At 28.7% G+C, this 24,183-nt stretch overlaps 1 protein-coding gene across 1 annotated transcript in view; it reads left to right on the forward strand.

Annotated features, from left to right (window-relative positions):
* LOC113363907 (kalirin) overlaps positions 1-24,183 on the forward strand; it is a gene marked incomplete at its 3' end in the record, with an annotated part of 377,607 nt that overhangs the window by 223,233 nt on the left and 130,191 nt on the right. Inside the window, 2 exon segments of the mRNA XM_026606388.1 lie at positions 14,128-14,319; positions 15,034-15,218. Coding sequence (XP_026462173.1) covers positions 14,128-14,319; positions 15,034-15,218 — 377 coding nt within the window.

Here is a 24,183-nt window from a genome sequence, read left to right on the forward strand (position 1 = left end):
TATATGTGTGTGTATATATATGTATAATATATATATATATATATATATATATATATATATCTTGTTCATTTTGACACCTGTCTCACGGAATGAAATATATCCAATCATTTGATTGACAGGACAAACCACACGGATATTTTTTGAAATTATCCATGAAATCTCTTTGCCTCATCGATTTGCCAATGCGAATTCTTGAAATGTAGTCATGGGAGTGTTCATAAAAGACATAATGGGAATGGAAGTCGAAGACATAAGCATAAATATTTATTTATCGAACATTTGCACATACGACAAATGATAAAATGTAGTACACATTTCAGATAAAAATTTGTAGAATAAAATTTGATAGATGCACTATCACTACTACATTTGAGTTACTATGTACACATAGGTAATTTTTTTTCTATTGCACTAGCATTATCACCTCCTATAGAGTATAAAAAGATAACAATTATTCTATATTTATTAAAATTTTTACCATCAATAGTTTTTTTTCAGTCTTCAGTCAAAACATATGGTGATGCAATACTCTTATTTAAAAATACTTTCCTTATTGATTTAGTTAATTCAAGATGTTTTTTCATATTTATGCATAAAATTTTCAAATCGTAAATAACCTACTTTCTTCTCACTTTTATATTCATCATCATCACTGAGCCTTTAGTGATTAATTTTTACTATTTGATAAATATTATTTATATATTTTTATATCACTAACTTTTACAAAAAATATCATCTTTCTTTTAATTTTTAATATTATCATAAATTTATTTTGATAAAAATTTCCAGTCTCCCAGTCTGGCCCCATCTCGACTTGATTTATACTTCATCGAATTATCAATAATTTGCTTTTCTCTTCCCTTTTCGGAGTGATGTACTGACAAATGTTTTACTACAGGGTGCTTATCAAATTATGTAGAATTTAGGGGGTGTATAATAATATTCGATGTCTACGAACTTGGATAAAAACTATAGTATTTATTTCTAAAATTATTTTTGCATGAAAATTGCAGAATTGTTTAAACAATACCAACTGGATAAAGCACTTAATTCAACACACACATGTATATATATATATATATATATATATATATAAATATACATACATATATATATTCTTATTGCAGTAATGTTGTGTCGCATATGGCGCATAATCTCAGACGATATACATTACAATAAATCTTTTCCGAAACCTTTTTCCTATTTTCTCCAACATTTTCCTTTTCTTATGCTAAAAGCTTTCCATTTTAAACTTTCTTGAAAGAACAATGCTGCACATTGACAATGTCGAAAATCTATTGTGTCTCAGAAGTTTATTACCCGTATCGTGATTTTGATGCCACAATAATATATTTATAAATAGACACATATTCATATAATATTCTTATGTGAATCTTGAAATTTATGTCGATATAATATAAATGAGTTGGGTTTCCATAATTCTAAGTTTATTTGATATTCATACGTTTTAACCAAAATCCTAGCCTTCATTAACTGGAAAATTACTATATTGTGAATCATGATCAAAATTACCATTTAGGTAAATAAAATAACTAACCTAACAGACGTACAGTTTGTTCATAATCAATATTAAATAAAACATTGTGTACTATGTTAATAAATTTTGGGAGCATCACAAAAAGTTTATAAAAAGTTAACATTTGCATAGCTCTTTATAAAAGCCTTAATTACGAAGAGTTTCATATCAAGGCTATATGAAACAACCCTCAGAAAATCGTCGCCTAAAGAGATCACCTCCAGTATTTTTCCAATATTGGATCTTTGTCTACATCCAACAGACAGTTTTTTTCTGTCTATACATTTAATCACCATGTATAAAATATACTCCTAGCATTATGGACTCAGTCAGCAGTTTTCACTTTTCTTTCCAAAGCGTTTTTCACGCTTCGAAGAACAGAAAAAAATTTCCTCGTCGATATAAAAGAGTTTTTTTTGTCTTGAATCGTTTGATTTGCGTATGCAGATATTTTTTTGCTGAATAAAATTGATTTCAGAAGTAAATTTATTGATGTTGCAGTGGGTAGAAGAGGTTGAAATATTAAATTGTCTAGATGAATTATGAGGTATCTACAAAATAATAGTTTTATATTAATTTTTGAATCAATTTAGAAATTAGTAAGTTGTTAATAAAGGTCTATGTTCTGAGGGTGTAATAATATAAATATGTTGATTTAATAAAAAAAATCATTTTATGACATTTTATGTGAGTGGGTTTGACAGTGATTTGATTGCTTCTTCTATTGCTTTATAAATATTTTTAGTATATTAATAGTAGTGCCTAATCTTCTTCCTAAGTTTTTTAGTATTGCCCTGATGATAACTCAGACTAAGATTCGAAACTTTTGGTAAATGCCTTTTCTCTCTCAGCCCTTGGTCATTCACCATTAACTTCATCTTAAACATAACATCACCTACTATTACTATTACTATTACTTCCCATACAATGTCTTTACATGTTTCATCCCTTACTAAAGATATAATTACCACATTGAATATGACCCAATGGAGGGTGCCCTTACAGAGTATTTTGCATTTGCAGACACTGCATATGAGGATCCTCTGAAATGGACAGTGATCGTAAATAATAATATTCACCACTAATTAGGGTCGCATTCATAACCTACCTATCATTTGCACTGACCATGGGGTGAATAGCTTTAGGGGTTGAAAGTTTAGACAGGATTGTAGATTTATATATGATATTGGGATTTGTACTTGGACATTTCGAGTTGCGTTATAAAAGTTTAGGTTGGCAGTTGTAAAGTGAAATTTTGATATTAGTTGGTAACTCGTAAATCGATCGAAGGCCGGTCTTTGGTGTGGGCAATACTACATTTTTACCCACTATGTTTTTCTTTTAAGTTGTAATTGACCTTTTTTGTTTTCATTTTTTCTATTCTCATGTGTTTGGTGTGTTTCCTCTTTTCCACCAAGTCGTCAGTCAACTACAATCTTCTTCAATACCATTTTTATCATCCAGAAAGCTCTCTGTTTCCAATTGCATTGCTTTCGAAAATCCACCTTATTTTTTAAGGGCGTATCATATATTATTTTTCTGCAATTTATATCTGAATGCGTGCAGTTTATTACTATTGGCTTTTCAAATTATAACGTGATCCATGTTGGACATAAACTATCTTCCGGTACTTTCTACATCATGATTTCGAAACTGATTTTATAACAATATATAAGACTTTATGACAATACTAGTTTGTTTATTGTTTACTTGTTAAACAATAAAGCACGTTATATTGTTTTCATAATTCATGTATTTCAAGCTGTTTGGAAGTAACTGTTTTCAATGTCTCAATGTCAATTTTAGTCCTTGGTTTATTGAAATAATCTTTAAAATAATTTATTATATCATACACGTTCAGATTTTAGAAGTTTAGTAATGTCCTGTTCTAATTTTACCAAGAACTTTCAAATATATTATAAATTTTATTTAAATTAGTTGATGTGTATTTCTTTAATTTATTATAGGGCTTTGCAAATAAATTAAGGCAAATTAGAATAGACAAAAAATATTCAGAACTTGAAAGTAATCATACTCTTGCAAATTATACATTATTGTACATTCTCCTTTACTAACTTTGACGACTTTTCTTCTAGAATTCTGCATTTGACAATTTTACAGCCATTCCCATTTCATCTGACAAATAATTTTCTTCAAGCCCATTTTACCATCTTACAACGACTCCTAAGAAAATTGTTAATTCTCTGTCGTAGGACGTGCGGTTATGTCCGCTCATGAATAAGTTTTAATCAAGACATCCTTTGGAGAGAATGGGTTGTCAGTATGACTGGTGGGGTTTTAATAGCTCCAGTGGGTTACTTGAGGAAATGGACGTTGTGGATTTAGGTCGGATGTTGGAGATAATTGGAATAATATTGCAAACACATACATGTATAATAGAAATTTAATATTGCGAATGGGTGTTCCGCAAGGTTCGGTTCTCGGGTCAATCGATATTTGTGATTGAATTGAAAAAAAAAAAATGAAATTGGTTTGAGAGATGTCTTCTTGAAACAATGAAAAGACTAAAATAGTGGTTTATACGGATTAGTGGTTTACTTGAGGCAATACTAAAACTAATCCTGTACTTAAATGTGATAGATTCATCTAAGTCAGTTTTTATTATTTTTTATTATGGGTGATGCAGCCCTTCGTGTATGCATTACTCCCCAACTTGCATATTTTGTGAAACTTAATGAGAATTTACGATACGTTCTGCGGTTTTAATTTTCAACACAGACCCCCCAAAGTTCGCATTATTGCCATTTCTGCGGCACTTGGAAATTCGTCCTAAGTACCCTCGAGTAGGCGTGAGTGCATCCGAAATGCCGGGACAATATATTACTTGTACTCCAAAATATTAATTATGACATTGGGTTGTTCTAAAGCTGTTTTCACACGAAGAAGGACAGATACCAGTTTTGTATGGAAAATAATATCACACTGGTCAATTCAGCTCTATAAGAGTCTATAAATTCTCAGCTTGACTTCTGTTTTTACATCGAAGGCACTTTTTGTTAATATGGGTCCTATCCAGTTTTTTTTTTTCACAGTGATATCTGGATAGAGAGATGTTCCTTATTTTCATTTTTTACCTTAACTTTTCACAACTCTCAGAAAAATTTTAATGGGCTTTTCTTAGAGTACCAACATGTCACTGATCTGTACAGAGCCAATTTCTGAAGTAGTGTCATGTGATTATATACAAGTATTAAAAATATTTATTTCTATTCATATCCTTTGAATGTAAAAACAATAAATAGTGTTCTGTACGAAATTATCCTTGAAATTTATTTATTGACACCTGATCTGCATATGTGGATCATTCAACTCGGTTTATGAGAACTGTGCTGATGGTATCATTGTTCGCATTGTGGTTTTAGTTGTCTTAGAAAACTAGTTTAAATGCTTTTAACATGCGTAAAACGTGTTGAAACAAAACATTGTAAAAGTTACACTTCAAGAAAAACTTGAAATCTAGAAGTAGTTGTACAAAAATGCCCTAAAATATATTTGACACAAAGTTGCTCATTTGCGAAAAGTGATTTTTGTGCAACTTACCATAATATACAATGGTTAATTTTTTTTTTGCTCATTTGCTTATTTTTATTTGTCTTCTTTTAAAACAGCTTCTGCTGGTTTCACAGATCAGCTTCAGCTTTTTTTAACTAATCCGACTATGTTGATACATAATCCTAATGTCTATTTATCACTGGTGTGAATAATTTCTTATATATTACAGTAATGCGTTTTTTATATTATATTATGTGATAATGCACCACTTAAAAGGCATTTCTGTTTGAAATTCTACTTATCGTAATAACATAGTGCATTGATCTCTAAGGCTTCTTTTAAGAAGTGCTTGCTGTTTTATCAGGAAATATATTAATGTTGATTGATGGGGAAAGCTAATTAAGTGATTTTGATACAGAATTAATTAGTTTGAAATAATTTTCTCATAGATTAAAAGCATAGAAAGTGTTTGAAAACACCAGATTGCAGCAAGTACGATATAATATTTTTAATCGGTCTATAATATTTTTGAAGGATTGTTTACCCAGGCATTTTATCACGATACAAGTTTCCATCAAATTCCATGTAAAATTTTCCCGAAATAAATTTTTCTTACTTAGTCTAATGGAAATTCTCGTCTCTTATGATGATGTGCAAAACAAACAAAAGCAAATCAACATCCAGCACGTTTATTTAATAAAGATACAATTAATTCATGAATAAATTTATATTCATGAATTCATACATTATGCAATCCGCATGCGCATTAATTTCTACAGTCTGTGGTCATCACAACTAGTTCATTATTATGCGAAATTCATTCAAATGTGTCTAATCATATGTTATTAAGGCAAACTGTATTATAATTTTATTATGGAAATATAAATAAGAAATGTAACAGGAAAAATTTACAAAAATGATAAAAGAACGTGAAGGTAATATGGTAGAAATAATACTTATTTCTTGCGGATCACGAATGGCTAAAATATTTATAAGAGCAAACTGATATTTGTTAAACAATCTTGTAATCTATCTTTAGATGGGTAGAAACTCTAGTTTACTGTTTTAATCAAATATTTATATTTCAATTCTGGAATAAAATAAAACTTATTGTCACATCAAAGGCCTATGAAAAGTGACTGCGCGAACTTGAATCAATTTTTATAATTAAACTACTTTCCATAGGCCTCTAATATATTACAGTGGTCAGTTTGAGAACCAAATCTCTCATTAAGTTTCACTAAAAGTCCTGACAAGCTACGAAAGGGTTCTCCTTCTTAGATTTTCTGAAAAAAAAACTTTTTTCGTAGAACTTATATGGGAAGAATGACAACACCTACACTTTGATAGTTTTAAAATGCCGGCAAGGACTGTAAATATAAAGAGACTAGAATTTTATCATAGAATAATTAATCATTCAGTGTTACAAACAATATTTTAATTGTTTTCTTGGTAATTATTAGCAATTATCTTATTTCCGCAGAAATAAAATGATAGACGCCGGTGGTCCATCTTCTTCGAAGTTACTTGCTGCGGGTTTAATGACCGATCTATAAATTTTATATCACTTGCAATTATACAGCAATCAAATGCAATGATTGAAATATAATATTTATTTTACTAATAACATTTTTTAAATACAGAATATTAGTATTTATAATACGTTCGGAAACAATGAAACTGGACAATTCTGCGAGAACAAAGACAAAGTAATATTTATATGACCTTCATAAATGACTGTTTTACGATTCAACCAAAGACCAAGTAGTCTTTTACTATACTCCAGATAAAAAAGTCTCAAGAAGTAACTTTTTTACAAATAATTTGCTCTTTTGCATATTCTTCTATAAATCTGCCTTCGTATCTTTGAAATTATTTAAATGCCAGTCATGTGCATCTTAACGTGCAAAGTACTTCAATTTCAACTACTGTAATTATCATAAATACCTACTGTCAAATGTTTAATATATAAAAATAAATATTTTATTTATTCTGAACAACGTTTAAGTCTTTTGCAAATAATTAAAACAAATAAAATCGTAAAAAGTTACTAAGATAATAATATTTGAATGAAATTGTAGTATTTTTATTATTGTAGCAGGTTAAATAATATAATTAAATTTATATTTAAATACTATTTATTAACTTTCCGAAGGAGAAGTTTATGTTTTCATCAAAAAATCTGATCCGCTAATTTTATGTTTTCTCGACGTTTCAAGCCATTCTGAATCGAATGAGACCAAATTTGGAGAAAGTATGTGCGTGTGTGTGTGAACAGATTTTATGTTTAATTTTTTCAAAAAGGTCTTTCTAATTTGATTCATTTTATTTGAAATTCTGCATTTTTTTGATGATTTTCAAAACAGTTTTTTTAATTTTATTTATTTTTAAATAATTTATTTATGTATATTGATTTCTTGAAACTTTCCATTTTCTTTCATGACTTTATCATATTATTTATTTTAATTACTGATTTCTTTCTATTTGAAATTTCTTTCATAACTTGGAATTCAAATAAAAAAATATTACTTTTAAGGACATTTTTTAGAACTTTTTCTTTATTTGGATAGAGATTGATTGATTCTTCTTTTCAGCAGTTTCTAAAGTTTAGTCGTGCTTTAAAAGCAAATGTAAATTCAAACTTTTATACTATTTGAAAAGAAAAAATATTTCTCTCTAACTTAATGCGATAGTTTCGAAGACTTGGTATGATGTTGTTTAAGAGCTTTATAAATTTTAAGATGATTTTATGTTTATTTTATCATTATACATTAAACACTTTACCTGATACAAAATATATGCTAAAAGTTACGTATCCAGAATTGCGGTTTAACAGATACATTTTAATAACTTGCCTCTATACAACAATACCCAAACAATATTTATTTGGAAATAAATATTATAGTTTTGTAAAACCATAGTTACAAAATACGAACAAAGTTAAATTTGCATCGTATACTTCGTAGATTTTATTTTTTCTTAAATTAAATTTTAAAATATATTAATATTATATTCAATTAAATAGCTCTAAATTCGTTTTTTGCTCTACAAAATATTATATATTCTTAATAATATTTAATAAAATTTTATATTAGTTATTTTTTATGCTGTCTAGAGGTTTTAGTTAACTATATTTTTATTATGTTGAGAAACTATTGTTGTATTTAAATTATTGTATTCTGCACTTATAGGGAGTTGACGATTTCAATGAAACAAATTTCTGCAACTTGCCTATAGATATAAATATATTTTCAGTTGATTCAAACATAAATTGAATTTCCTATAAATAAATAATATTGATATTATACGCCTCTACGTCTTCAAGAAACCAACGTTGTGCTTTTATTGAAATTGTATGCCAGGCGTATTTGAAAGCAAGAAATTATAGAATCGTTTGGTGAACATTCAAAAGGTTATTCAATTATATATAAATATATATATATATATATATATATATATATATAAATAATTAAATATACATACATATGCAAAGAACAGGAAATCCAATGAAAATGATTTTCAAAGAGCTTTTGGAAAGTTTGATTTAGGTTTAGAATCAAGCTCTCTCAAGTATATAAAATTAAGTCACAGTTTGGCTATCTTTCAAGTACATAAAATTAATAATATTATTAATTTAAGGATTTATTTAATTAAAATTTATAATATTATTGATTTAAGTATTTATTAAATTCAAATTTATAATATTATTAATTAAGGAAGAATATAAAAAATATATTTAATGAGGATTATAAGCTTATATTTTAAATTTATTATTTAAATTTAATGCATTATTAAAACATTATGAAAAACATATGAATTTTATGATTATATGAATTTTCATTGACCTTTAATCACCTAGCACTATATGTAATAAAGTATATTTTCTAATAAATATTAAAAATAATGGATTATACATGAGTATCAATTTTATGAATATATGAATTTTGATTCAAATCATTTAGCACTATATATAAAGTATTATTTTTGAAAAAAATATGGAAAATAATCGATCATACATACTTCAGCTTCTAGCAATTCTTAAGTAATTATAGTATAATTGATTTCACCGTAAAAACGATTCAAATGTAAAAATCAAATATTTTTGATAAATCAAGGTTTAAATAAAAGAATTTCAAACTAGAAAAATTATACAAAAAATTACTTAATATGAATGCAAATTAACTAAGAAATAGTAAAAATAAGATAATTTAAATTAAACTGTTATATCATCAAATTGGAATTGTATTCGAATTTCCAACATTCAAAGTTATTTCAAAAATCTAGGTTCTTAATTTAATATTTACAATTTATTTAATACCTTGTTAGTACTTGTGTACTAATTTTTTAATAAGTGTTTATTTCTATAAATTTTACCAAATTTTTAAAAATTTAGTTATCATTTCGAATTCGCATTGAAATTGATATAAATGATCTTCTTGATCGATCATTACTATGTCAATTATCATATATCATTTACATTTGCGTGAAAAAAACTATATCATCCATATAAATTCGTTCTAAATTACTTCATCTATGACCAAGCACACAATTAATATGAATGATTAAATAAATTAATAGATGCAAATGTATGAATAACTGTGCAAGATGACATAGAAATTAGTTTATAAGTTTATTGATATGGAACTGCAAGGCAATTGTTGCAACAGTCACGGTTTATGCATATTGCATTAACTCCACGATATGGATCATCTAACGCGACTTTGGGTTTACTCTGCTCGGAATATCCTATAATCTGGTGGAGAGGTTGTCAAAGTTTAAGGACAATGTCATTTTAGACCAGTGGTCGGGGAACTTTTGGAACCGTTACCCCAAAATGTTTTTGTGCAACCTCTCATTACCCCAAAAAAAAATTAACTAAAAGAGCCTATAATTGGAATCTGTTTGCAACATATTTCTGTATAACCTGCCATAACATTGTTTGTTACTTCTAAACTTTGAAAAAGGCTGAAATAAATGATTTGAAGGAAACAATAAGTAAAAACTATATTCATTATGAATAAATATATTTTTCATGAAAATCCTACTAATACATGGCAAATTGCCTGAACTTTCCGCACCGTGACGAAATTTTCGAGGAATTTTAAATGTTTCCAATTAGATTATTAAAAATACTGTAACATTGTATTACAAAATTAATTAAAATTACAAAATTTAAAAAAATTATTTACTCGAAAAATATAAGTGAGCTTTAGAACTTTAGCTAGAATTAAAATTAAAATCTGAATTATTTTCGATACACAAAGAAAAATTTTTTGAAAAAAAAATTGAAATATTTTTCTTTCACAAAAGTAATTATTTTGTCAACACAAACAGCAAGTTTTTTTATTCATTCAAATCGGATGCTTAGTTCTCTCAAAAACTGCCATTTTTGTACTTCTAGCTCTGTATCTTCGAAATGGCTGGACATGCCTTTGCCAAAACCTAATCACTACTTCTCCGAATCATTATAAATTGAATGTTTTTTGGATTATTCATATGGGATACTGCGTTCTCTTAAAAATTCGATTACTATTTTCTGCACTCTTTACTCCGTATCTCCGTAACGGCTGGACCTGCCTTTGCCAAATACTAATCAGCATATCTCCCTATCAATAGTTCATCCGTGCGCTCGAAAACGTGAACGAAAAAATGCGGACACACAAAACACACACAAACACACATCCATTTTTTCTGAGGTATGGCGTTGCAAATTGGCGTGGCACAATTTCTTCAAAATTTCATGTCTGCTAAATATGCGAGATATGCCAGAAAGAGTTTTTAAAATTTTCAGCAAAAATATTTTTTTGAGAAACCATAGAGATTTCAGCTTCATTTTTAAGAGTCCATACTCAATTTAAAATATTTCGGCGAGAGAACCACCTTACTTCTGTATAATAAAGAAGGTAAGTCTCAGCTTCACCATCCTGACATATTTCGCAAAATAGCCGCGTATTTAGTGCATGTCCCTTGATAAAATTTATAATCTTGATAACATCATGAGTGTGGGTTATTTTCCCTTACAAAAGCTGAAAAACCATAAATATGACCCATCATAGATGGTGCTTAATCCAAAGACACCAAACTGCAATTTCCCCATTTTAATCTTTGCGCTTTGAAGTATTCGTTTACTTTATTATAAATATCAATTTCACGATATCTGAACTCGAGAAGAAAACAAAACAGCAATTTCTTTTCAAAATTATCTGCACCTTTATAGCAAACATATACCAGTTGTGAATTACTACTGAAATCCGTTGTCTCAAACTGAATAGCAAAATATTTAGTTTGTTTTAATGCAAAAACTTCACATTTTTTGCTAATGCAGAGAATCTTTTCGGTAGTAGGTTTTACTGAAGCTGATTTAAAACAAGCAAGATATTTAACTTGTTTTAGTGCGAAAACTACTTTATTCCTTCACATTTTCTGCTAATGCAGAAATTCTTTCCGATAGTAGGTTTTACTGAAGCTGATTTAGTGCTTTGCAAATATATACTTTTTACCCCCAAAAATTCCACTTTTACCCCATTTGGGGTAATTTACCCCGGTTCCCCGACCACTGTTTTAGACAGAAGTCTGTTCTAGAAATTATAAAAATTTTTGTAATGCGATTCCTGAACCCGTCAGATTTACTTCAGGACATCCACATGATAGTCCTCATCAAAATTCAATCCGGTCTTCTGTTTTTTAGTATATGACATCTGGACCAAATTTCAATCATGAACCGTTTTTGCTCCAAATTTGATTCTTTTTCAAGGTTCAAAAACAATTTGTTTTTAAAATTCAAAAAACATTTAGTAATTATGGACAACAATATTTAATGTTAATTTTATAATTACAACAAATTGACAAATTCTATTGAATATATTACAATCTTTTGAACTTACACCAAAAGAACATCTATAGTTATGAGTTCTAGTAACGATAGTTCAGGAGTTTTTGGATTTTGACTTCAGATTTCCCCAAAAAATCATAAGTGGTATCCAAAAGGTGAATCATGACTTCTATACTATAAATTTATAATTCTAGCAAATTTTTTAACACTATAAAGTTCCTCATAAGCTTTTGAATTGAGCAAACCATGCACAGAAGCTTTTAAATGATGGCACCTGATTTCTCAAAAGGATTATAAGTGATAAATAAAGTAAAGGATTAAATAATCATTTCATGACTCTACAAATGTATAATTCTCTTTCTCAAATACGTTAGATACTTATGAATTCTAGAAACTATATACAGAATATTTTAAATAATGGCTCCTGATTTTTCAAAATGATTATAAGTGGTGCTTAGTGACCAAGATTCTAGCAATGATTTTATGGCTCCTAATATATAATTCTCTGTAAAGTATGGTAGATATTTTCAGTTTTTTTTTTCAGAAAAACCATAGCATAGACATTTTTACCCCATTTGTTAAAAGGGCCACTATGACCTTGTCGTCGGAACCAGAAGCTTTGGTGGTTTCTAGCCTCCAAAATTTGTAATCCTAATAAATTGTAGAAATCTATGTTGAGAATGTGTACAATATAGCAGTAACGAAATGTAGTTTTTTTTGTCAACCAAATCCACATATTTTTTATTTTTAAAAGATGTATGTTATGTACACTTGGAATTGGAATTATACGACCAATTGGTGCCATGGCACTACTCAAAAAATTTCTTTCTATTATTTGTTTCTGGTATTTTGGTTCTGGTTAAACTTTGACAACCAATGTTTTACATATAGTTAATGTTATTGTTGCCTTGTCAGATCTTCAAGTAATATTATTAGTGTAGTACAATTCCGTTGCTTTTGTCGATACGCCTTTTGGTCTTGCCTTTTATCAATCTAACTGTTCCGGTGTACTACAGTTGGACTTTTTTTTTCAAGCAAATGTTGGATTCGAATTTAGAATTTGCTCACACAATGGGAGAAAAAAGTCGAAAACTAATTGGTAAAAAATAGTCGAGGAGAAAATAGTTCTGATATTACGTTAATTTTATTGGCCTTATAAAATTTGAGAAAGTAATTGATTTATAATTTCTATTAAAACTTAAATCACATGCTATAAAGCATTATATCATATGTACCATTTTTAGAAACAAGTCTTTCACATTATTTATATAATTCCGCATATTTATACTTTATACAATAGATTAACAGTAGTAACTTTTTATTAACTAATTTTATTAATAACATTTCGTATTTTTCTTTAAAAAGATCAATAAATAAGGAGATTTTTTCTACCAAAGTACTTTACGTGCTGGTTCTTAATGGACTCATTTATTACTTATGGTAATTTTATGTAAAAGATTTTTACTTGAAATTATTATTATTATATATATATATATATATATATATATATATATATATATAAGGTGGTGCACGTCAAATTATGACAACTCAATTAAAAACTGATACAAGCATATTTTACACGTCAAAAACAGAGAAACGCATCAGTTAATTAAAACTGGAATATCTAAAAAAAAAACACTCGTAATTCGTGCAATCGTTTTATAAATTGCAAAAACTTAATTAAAACTGTCTGTTATTGTTTACAATAAATGCCAATAATAATTGTATGAGAAAAGCGATGAATTTCATTTCCAATTTCAATTGATTTTTCTATTAAGTTGGTAATCCGATGACTCCCAAAGTTTAAGTCATCATCCCATGAATTTGGTATTGGGCAATTGAATAGTTCTTGTTGCCAAATTCAATTATTAGCATTTGGTACGGAACCCTCAAAAGGCAAACCATACTATATCTGTATTCTATAATCCATGGATTATGACAAGATAAATTTTCTAAGCATCCAATGTCTTCTGGCGATCATCGATTTTGCGTTTTGTTATGGGATTGTTCTTATTGGAACATTCGTTGCGGTACTTTTGTATGAAGAGATTGATATGCGAAGCGAAATCGAGGTTCCGTAAATGGGAAAATCTGAAGGAAAATGATTGTTGCAATAAATAAATAAATTGTTTATAATATTATATAATGTGATATAAGAATCGTTGCTGGTGTAACAGTATCATCCATCAAACTTCTTAGATGCAAATTTAGTATGTCTTTTTAATATTTTTTTCTTTGTCTGCAGAATACTTATACGAATGCCGAAAAATTGTTAGCAGCAGCCGAAGAATTAGCACGAAGTGGCGAATGTGATGCCCAACAAGTCTGTTCTGTAGCCAGACAATTGGAACAAAGAGTTACTGCATTTGCCAACAGGGTAGAACAGAGGAGGAGACGATTGGATTTGGCTGTTCTGTTCTACACACACGAAAAAGAGGTAATTTTCGATAGAAAATTGATATTTTCATTATTTTGTGGCTAAGATTTAAGTTGTTCCTACTTTTGGAATTGTATTACAAGTTCAGTAGTGAAAACCCTAAAAGAATTGATATATGGTTCAACAATATCCAAGAATTATTTCATTCGGCAGTTACTAGCTCTGATATTGGACGAGTATTGAACAGTCAATATGAGTAATCAATAAGTTCTTATCAAGCAGCATCAAAATGTTCTCATCTACCAATTATGATAATCGTTGTCGAAATGTCCTTTTAACCAAGTTCTTTTGATTTAATCTTTCACAAATTATTATCTCCATGTACTAATTATTCTCTTTTTTCACGAGAAAGAGGTAAATTTCATTAAAAAAATAATATTTGTATATTTTTGTGGGCGAAGTTTTAGAGTTGCCTCTACTTTTGACATTGTATTATCAGTTCAGCTGTGAAAGCCCTAAAAGAATTGATATGTTCTTTTACAATATTCCAGAATTATTTTATTCAGCAGTTACTTGCTCTGGTTTTGGACGAGGTTGTTTAACTGTCACTAGAAGTAATCAAAAAGTTCTTGTCAAGCATCATCAGAGTGTTCTTGTCTACTAATTATGATAATCGTTTGTCAACTGTTCACTGATATCCTTTGAGATTTTTGGACCAAGTTATTTGATCTTTCACAAATAATCTTTTCCGTTCAATTTTTTTTTCTCTTTCAGTTATCAACTTGGGTGGATGAGCTTCGTGCAGATTTGTGCAGTGAAGACGATGGTCAAATTCCAGGAGGTGACACGTGGGAAGGGGCCGAACGCCTGTTAGAGCAGTGCGCCCAACATCGGGCCGCGGCCCTTGAGGCTTGTTCCAACACAATAGCACAGGGAGAGGCACTTTTGCAAGAGATCAGGTGATGATAATAATTTGATATTTTGTAGATGTTATATATATATATATATATATATATATATATATATATGTAGCGGCCTGTCAACACGCATCGCATTTCTACTGGACAGATAGGCTCATCATAGTGACAGCACGGAAGAAACAAAAGTTTAAGTGTCAGTTGGGATCTCTCTATTGTTTCTCCCCAGTCTCACTGCCAAAATTATAATTCATAACACTTCTCCTTTTTATTTAAAATACACAAATACTAACTATATTTTATAAATGATAAATATGATAACACATAGTGTCGTTACTATTTTATTATAAATAAAATATATTACATATGGACCACGGCTTTCCATATATATATATATATATATATATATATATATATATTTAATAAATAAAACCAAGTAAAACAATGTTTTTCGATTTTGAAAACAAACAACATAGTCAACATAGTCATAAAAGTGTTTCTATAGTATTAATGCAACTGGTGTTCCACAAATAAATCAGTCTACCCAATACATACAAATTGAATATTCTATAGAATTTCATATTGATCTAATAATTATAGGAGCACGATTTATGAATTTTAATAGGTGCACATGCGTTAGTCAATCGACCGTGTTAGCTTTCTTTGGAAGCTAAAATTTATTTCACACGAACCATCATACTGATTTCAATTTAAATTTATACATATCTGTTAAATATTCGATTTTCTACTTTCATTGAAAAATACTATATTTTGTGTAGATTATATTCATTTCAATATTTTAATCATCACCTTACTCATATCTTTAGAAGCCCATTTTACAAAAAAAAATATTGAGGTATATGAAAAAATCATAGAAAAGTAATATGATCAAGAACGAATTTCAAATTCTGATTTTATCGAGTACCCACTAGATTGCTTGATCCGCCATTTTGCTAATTTCGATTATTACCTTACTCAAATATTTAGAAGCTCATTTAATGCGTTGCAAAAATTAAGTTGAAAATTTGTAGATATCCTAATTTTGCATTTGAGTAGAAGTCAACTGTTGATGATAGACCTACCATTGTTGTTCTTGAAAAGTGAAAAATAAATCAAAGTCGTTTTTTTACGAGAAAACCATTATTAGCTGTGCGACGTTGGTAGTATTCACACTTTTTAAAACTTTTATCTATACCTGGATATAACTTTTTTTGTAATTTATAAGCAATATATAAGGTGAGTCTCCTTAGTATTTAAATCATGTGTTAGAACTATTTTCTATGAGTGTGAAACTAGCTTGCTGCCTACTATGATATTCTGTTCACGAAATTAGTTATGCTAATTATGCTATATCTAATAACGAGAAGAGCAGACGTTATCCATTCGAATTCCTTATGGCGAACGATTTTGTCGAAAGTAACGACCGAGGCGTGATATAAATTGGGAATTAAGATTCAATTAAGTAATCTGGAGTGGTATGAACGAACTCGGTGAAGGAGAATTTACATATGGAATTGAATTTGTAATATTTTGCAATTCATTTATACAAAGCATTATGAAGTAGATATATTTTTAAGTCGATTGCGAAGTAAGTCTCTTGGGTCAAAAACCATTGGGAATTACAAAAATAAGTTTGTTTGTCAATAGATCAATGTTATTATGTTTTAACCTAATGGGAATTTAAAAATAGAATTATCAAAATTAAATCTTAAAGATCTTCATTCATCAGTTCACTACAAATAACAGTTTTAACTATCCTAAATTTTGCAAAATGCTTCTGGAACTAGAGTATAGCCAAGAATGCTCCTCAATAATTATTATGTTGATGGCTTGAAGATTTATTTAACATCTCCTACGATCACTGGCTTGAGTGTGAATTATAAAAATCTCTCACCAATAATGATTCCAATGAAAGTCTTCCCATAGCAATTGTTGTCAAAAATTATTTAGGACAATAATTAATAGATCATTTTAATCTGAACCATACGTTAACAATTTTTCCATAGTTGATTTTCTTGGTGACTTTAAAATCATTTTTATCTTCTCTTTAAAAACTTTTTGCCAACACGAAAATACTCTTTGTTTCTTCTACTTTAACAATAGGAGATTATTACAGACCCCTTACCATATCAATTTTTAATTGACCTAAGAGTTGACCGAGAATAACTAACAAAATAATAATCACTTTTGTTATTTACTTGATTGCACCACATAGTTGTTTCACTCCTCTAACTTTTGGAAAACTAGTTCTACATGGTTTCAGCAATTGTTGAATATTTTTACTTAACACTATGGTGATTTGAAGAGCTATTTTTTAAAGAGTAAAAAACCATACTAGGATATAAATAATGACATCAATTAGACATTTTGCAACCAAGCCCCTAAATATAAAGATTACTTGTGTGAACTATAGAAATTTCTGTCCTAATGGTTATTATATCTATTATGGAAGTGTTCCAAAATTCTCATCCATAAAAATGTCTAAACACAATGAAACTATTAAAAGGAGCGGTACCATTTGATATGTAGATTTATCTAATAAGGTTGTCAACATTAACGAATTTATTTTATAACTATCATGTCAACGGCTACTGTTTGCCAACGTGCTGCACCTTGAAATATTGCCTGGCGCGGACCACTCATTAAAATTCATGATTCTTCATTCAAATATAGTAATTTTCTTAATGACACAACTATTTGCTAATTGATTAATTCCAATGACAAAACTGGACTCGTTTAGTAGTCTATATTTCTGTTTTATGTGCTCAAAGGTAATAGAGGCATTAGAAGATTTAATGGATAGAAGTGATCGAAAAAATCGAAGATTTTTGTCAATATTGAAACGTGATCGAAAACTATTATAAATAAAGTAGAATTTTATTTGAAGATTTTGAATTTTGGACCTCCTCAATGGAGGATGATCTTAACCAGCTCAATTTGGTGAATTAGACTCTCCAAACTAGTCTGCAATTTATATGTCACTTACTCAGTTGCAATCAAAAATGGTCCCTCTATTTTTATCGTTCTACCAAATTTTGAGGTATTCAAGCTAGATTCTCAATTAATTATATTTTATTCTTCCACTTAATTCCATCTCTTGTAAATCGTTAAACACAATTAGTACTTTGCTCCAAGTTTTTATATTGTGTCTTTTAGATTAGTATCAATAAAAATAATCTGTGTAAACTCGTAACACTGCTAATTAAAATATTATTGCATTGTCGGGAATTATAAAACAAATACAAGAGTAATTTAAAAAAAAATCTTGATGCTGGAAGTAGTTATTTTAATGACCAGACGATGAACCTACATATGCAAAGAATTTCGCAAACATTGGAATTAAAAGACAGAGATCTAGAGCTCGTTTTAGATAAAAATATTTGTGGCATTTAGATAAATATCAGTGCTTTGGTTTTTTGGTATTATTTTAAATTTTCAATAGATTATAATTTAATATAGAGTTATATATACCATATTTGTCCAGTTCGATTATGACAATATTATAAATATACAGAGATATCGTTTTCAAACGCCTATCTACAATTCAAATGGTATCAAATTATGCATTGGAAAACTAAATAATGTCCTGCTTTATATCATATATGTATATAATTTGCAATGTACAATTTTCTACTAAAACATTATATTCCTGGGGCAAATTTGTTGAGTTAAAATTTTTCACCACATATGATAAATATGTGATATATCGTTTCTATATGCAGACCTGTATCAAATATCATAGTATTAAATAATGATTAAGATTTGATAATAATTATAATTAAATGATATTTAAAATTATAAAGCCTAATATGTTCTTCTTAACCACACAATTCCTCTCTGACTATTAAGTATTTATCTTTTAAATAAAATAAGGAAGTACCTGATATTTTAATTTATAAACATTATTTATGGTATTCAATATGTTAATTATTTTACGATTTTTCTTGGAAAGTATACTTGTCTCCTTGATGATGTCTTTGGAATGATTTATTAATGGAAATGATAGGCAGCTTCATTAAATTTCTAATAAGAAAGTATATAAATAACTAGGCAGGTAGAATAAAAATGTTAGCTTTGAGGAATTTTGTAGCTACTGATATTATTGCTACTGGTATTCTTGTGTAAGTGGAAACTTCAATACATACTGAGATAAGCATTTGATTTTTTTGGCCATATGAGATACATAACTTTTGCAGTATAGTATATTATATACATTTTGAAAACAATTCTATTTTGTATAAAAATTTGGGAGACTCCAAACATTGGTCAAATTTATCTATATTTATAAAAGTGTTTTTTTTTTAAAAAAAAAAATGCTATGCATTTCTTAACTTTTCTGTTGGTCCTATCTTTTTACCATAAAAAACTCGATTCGTAATTGCCCTACATCAACCGACTATCATGCAGAAGTGATATCACTACCTAAAATTGCATTGTAGAACTTCTCACCCTCAACTTTCCTGATTTGAGTTGTAGTTTTACTGAGCCGTCTGATAAATGTCCTGGTATATTATTATTTCACCATTTTCATTTAGCAATTTTTTTATTTAAATCTTTTACTCATATAAATCATGTTTCTTATCTAAATCATATGTTATGGTATACAACTTTATTTAAAAATAAAAAACTGTGTATAAAAATTTGCGCATCTTTAATTGCATTACAAACAAGGTCACTATACAAACACGTTGATATATCTGGGAGAATATATTATAGTTATCCAGAATAATATAGCAGTGATGTCCAAAACCAATGAAAATATTGACACAGAAAATTATATTATATTTTATTTGAGCAACTATTTTTATAGTTTAGTGGTCATATAATGGTAAGTTTCGATTATGATCGGTCACTCTTAGCAGTGGTAGTTTATTTAGTCAGGCCAACTTGAAACTACTGACAAAATTCTGAATTCTAGAGATAGCTAGCGCTATTTTGGCACTGTTATAAAAACCGTGCACTTTTATGTATTTTTTGGTAGCAAGAGTCTATTGCATAATTCTCTGAATTTGCCAACCTAGTTTCTAGACTACCTAATAATAACCTTTCTATCTCTTAGCTTTTTCTAAGCGAACCCTGAAAGTAATTAGGATCCTTTCATATATACCTATTTTTTTTTTGCTGCAAATGTCTATCGCTTCTTTTTTTCCCTTATCAGTTACCCCGGCAGCGAGTTTAAGCTAAACCCACGCAGATAAAAATTTATAATTTTATTTTAAAATCTTAAAAATAGTTCAATAAATATAAATTAAGAATAATTCTGATCTGTTTTATTGTAGAAATCTTTCGTTCCCATCGGCCCAGATGTTTCGTCATAATTAATTTTTGAAAGAATATTGTTGACGATTTTGATGAAACTGTATACGATCATAGAGTTTACAGTCTTAATATACAACATGACATATTATAGGCCTACGGCAAGTGTAATTGTCAATTAATTATTTACACAGATAGGGAAGTTTTCGAACTTTGCATTTTGTAATTGGTACCCTACAAATATATTACCCTAGTACATATTTGGATTCATTTTATTATTTATTATTTTATCTGTATGGTTTCCCCAAGTCCCGGTTGTTGAGTAGCCCCAAGCCCCAAGTCCCGGTTGTTGAGAAGTCCCGGTTATTGAGTAGCCCCAAGTCCCGGTTGTTGAGAAGTCCCGGTTATTGAGTAGCCCCAAGTCCCAAGTCCCGGTTGTTGAGAAGTCCCGGTTATTGAGAAGTCCCATGAATTATTTCATAATTCAAAAAATAAGATAAAGTTTTTGATCAACCTTTTACTTATAACCCAAAATCCAATCTTAGCAGATAATTATAATCATTTATTGCGTAAATGAAAAATTACATGCAATTTGCATTCAGATAATTGGAATTAAAACTGAAGAAACTATTCTAGACAAAGGTGAAGGCGAAAAGAACTGAAAACAAGAAGAAACCATTTAAAACATCTTCATCATAGTGGTATTTCCAAATAAACATTTATCTGTATAACTACCCTCAAAATTATGTCTATTGTATATTGTATAAGATATTTTATTACCCTACTCGACCACTTCTAGCAAATCACCATAAAAATCACAAAAGCGTGAGACATGGGGGCTGTTTAATGTTTCATGCCTACTGTCCATTTTCAAGAAAAAGGAAGAATCCTGAGTGAAATTAATCTACCCGTATAATTTCGAGAGTCTTTATGTACATGCTGTTAATTTATTTGTATGTAATAGACACATTTTCTTATAGAGGCTTAGGGGTTGCAGTTATTACTTGTTGTGACAACAGTTAGTATTAATTTTGACCATCATGAAGAAAACTTTTTGTTGGGTTATTTATATTAGTAATATGGTTTCATTATCTAGAAACAATATTTAATAACTACATATAATAATTTTCAAGAACTAACTGTTAGTGAAATGTAGCACAAATTTATAAATATTTATAAATGTAGCATATATGTAGCATAAAATATATTGCTTTTGTATTCTGAATCTTAAATCTAAATTTTTTTTTCCGAAAATGCGAAAGAACAAGCATTTGAGTAATTTAGCAATTATGGAAAATATTTAGATTTCTATGTTTTTACTCGTTTTCTTTCTATCATTGGATTATGAAATGCGCCAACTTTTTATTAAACTTGCCAACGCACTTTTACCAAATATAGTTCTATGTATCTAATAACCTTTGGGTTCATCGTAGCTCCTTTCCTGGAAGGAATTACGTATCTCTGATATATAAGAAATAATATATAAGTCTCGATAGCAATACGTTATTGCTTTTATCGCAAATGAGCCATCTTATAAACATTAAGCTTTAAGCGAGCAGGACAAGTAACAAGTAACATGTACGCGCGGCCTGTAATGTGTGCAACATCAAAAGATTCTTCGATAAAACCAGGTAGGAGAAAATATTAGTCAGGAGGCTCTGGGGACGAAAATTAGCATGGGTTTGTTGAAATTATCTACTAATATTCTATTCTATTCTGAAACATATTTTATCTAAACTATAGAATGTTAGTAGATAATTTTAACAAACCCATGCTAATTTTCGTTTTCTCAACTGAAAATTGTCCTAATGCTGCAGACTGTGGAACCGGGGATTGACGATCACTTTAAAACCATCCTAAACTTAAGAAGGTTTTTTCTTCTTTTCTAACTTCCTGATAAAGAGAAGTTTATGTCTTACCCCGAAAATCCGACTTCACTAATTTTTTGTTGTCTCAACGTTCTGAAAGTCGATTTGTATAAGTGCATGTGGACCAAAATTGGACTTTTCACCGACGTCTTCTCAAACCTGGCTGTACCAATTTGAAAGATGTTATAAGTTCCTTATAAAGCTTCATAAGGAACTCCTGAAGGTCACTTCTTGATTGATTAGATTTCCGAGATGATCAGCCTAACTATTATGTATGGCGTGTATCATCATGAGGATTAAAAATTATATTGAATAATATTATATTGATAAGCTTGCGATGTAAAACACAAACTTTGTTATATGAATGATGAGTACAAGGGCTTATCATCGCAATATGAAAAGTTGCCAAATCCCTATGCTTATTGAGTAAGTATTGGCTAAAATTTAAAATATTGCTCTAGTTTTATCTACAAGTTATATCCTTTTTGTGTCAATCAAGATCATTACAAATTTCTTCAAAAGCTCCAAAGCGATACTATTGATGCAGTTTTGCTGACAATTTTTTTTAGTTATTTTCATGCTCAAAATATTAATATCCTCATTTTTAAAATAACAATCCATCCTCAGTTTCTTTGTCCAGAATGAGGTTTGTTACTGGCATCCTTTAGGAGAAATTTCTAGCTCCCACGAAAAATTTCTATACTTGAAGATACGATGTCAATTGCAATAAAATATATTTGAGACTGGTTGTGATATGAGTATCTATTTGATGATTTTTACAAATGCTCGACTAGAGCCCTCACTAAAACTTCATGCACCTATATATAGGTGGAATGGAAATGAGTTTCACTATCGATATCCTTCGATTTGATTTATTTCACACGATTTTATAATAATTCATCCCGACTTGAAGTTGATTGGATATTTTCATGTACGTCCTTTTGGTTTGCTCAAAACAACCGTTTTTAGTATATCTTGAGCAATTAACTTTTAATTAATTAGCTTTTAATCAATACATCGAATTTTGTGAAACCTTGAGTCATGATACATTTAAATTTTTGTGGAAAATGAGACATGCGAAAAATGAAAGTTTGGAAGAATGAAATTGTGTAATCATAATGTTGTCAAAATAAGGCACTCGGTTCGATCCTGGGAAAAGTTCAAACATTTGATTTTTATATTTTAGAGATTATATATATATATATATATATATATATATATATATATATATACGTGTGTTAGATACAAATTATACTTCGAGTTATTGCATAAAGTACTTAGTTATTAAGTACAGATAATAATAAATTTCTATAATTTATCATTCTTCACATATCAAAACGTTTTCGTTTATTTTGTAATTCTAATAGTTCTATTAAAATAACGATTTAGCACAAGGGTATTGCGAATATAACTTTCTTATTTATGGATATTTTTTAAAATCGATTACTATAATAGAAATGAAATGATTAATAATTAAATATAATTTACAGTTCGTAAGAAATATTTTTTCTACTTTTGGCTACTTTAAGAATAACTATAATTCTCATCTTATTTTGTTATATTTAATGTTGCAAATGCATTAATAATAACAATAAAAATGAGAAGCAATTATTATGAATAATGTAAGAATATTTTGATGTATTTGAATATCATGTAATAAATGTGTTTCACAAATAAATAATATTTAATTAATAATTTATTGGTATATTTTATAAATTATTAATTACTATTTTAATTGTTTTGTTTAATCATAACTAATGAGTTTAATTACGATTTAAACATTATCGTCGTTCTATTGTAATAGTTGTTTATAAAATTAAAATTAATTAAAGCCATTTGCTTATCGGAAGTATTTTGATCAAAATATTTACCATTTTTTAAAT

Source organism: Ctenocephalides felis, unplaced genomic scaffold, assembly GCF_003426905.1.
Source record: "Ctenocephalides felis isolate EL2017-DRISC unplaced genomic scaffold, ASM342690v1 CF-g0.4_SCAFFOLD_00845, whole genome shotgun sequence".
Taxonomy (NCBI): domain Eukaryota; kingdom Metazoa; phylum Arthropoda; class Insecta; order Siphonaptera; family Pulicidae; genus Ctenocephalides; species Ctenocephalides felis.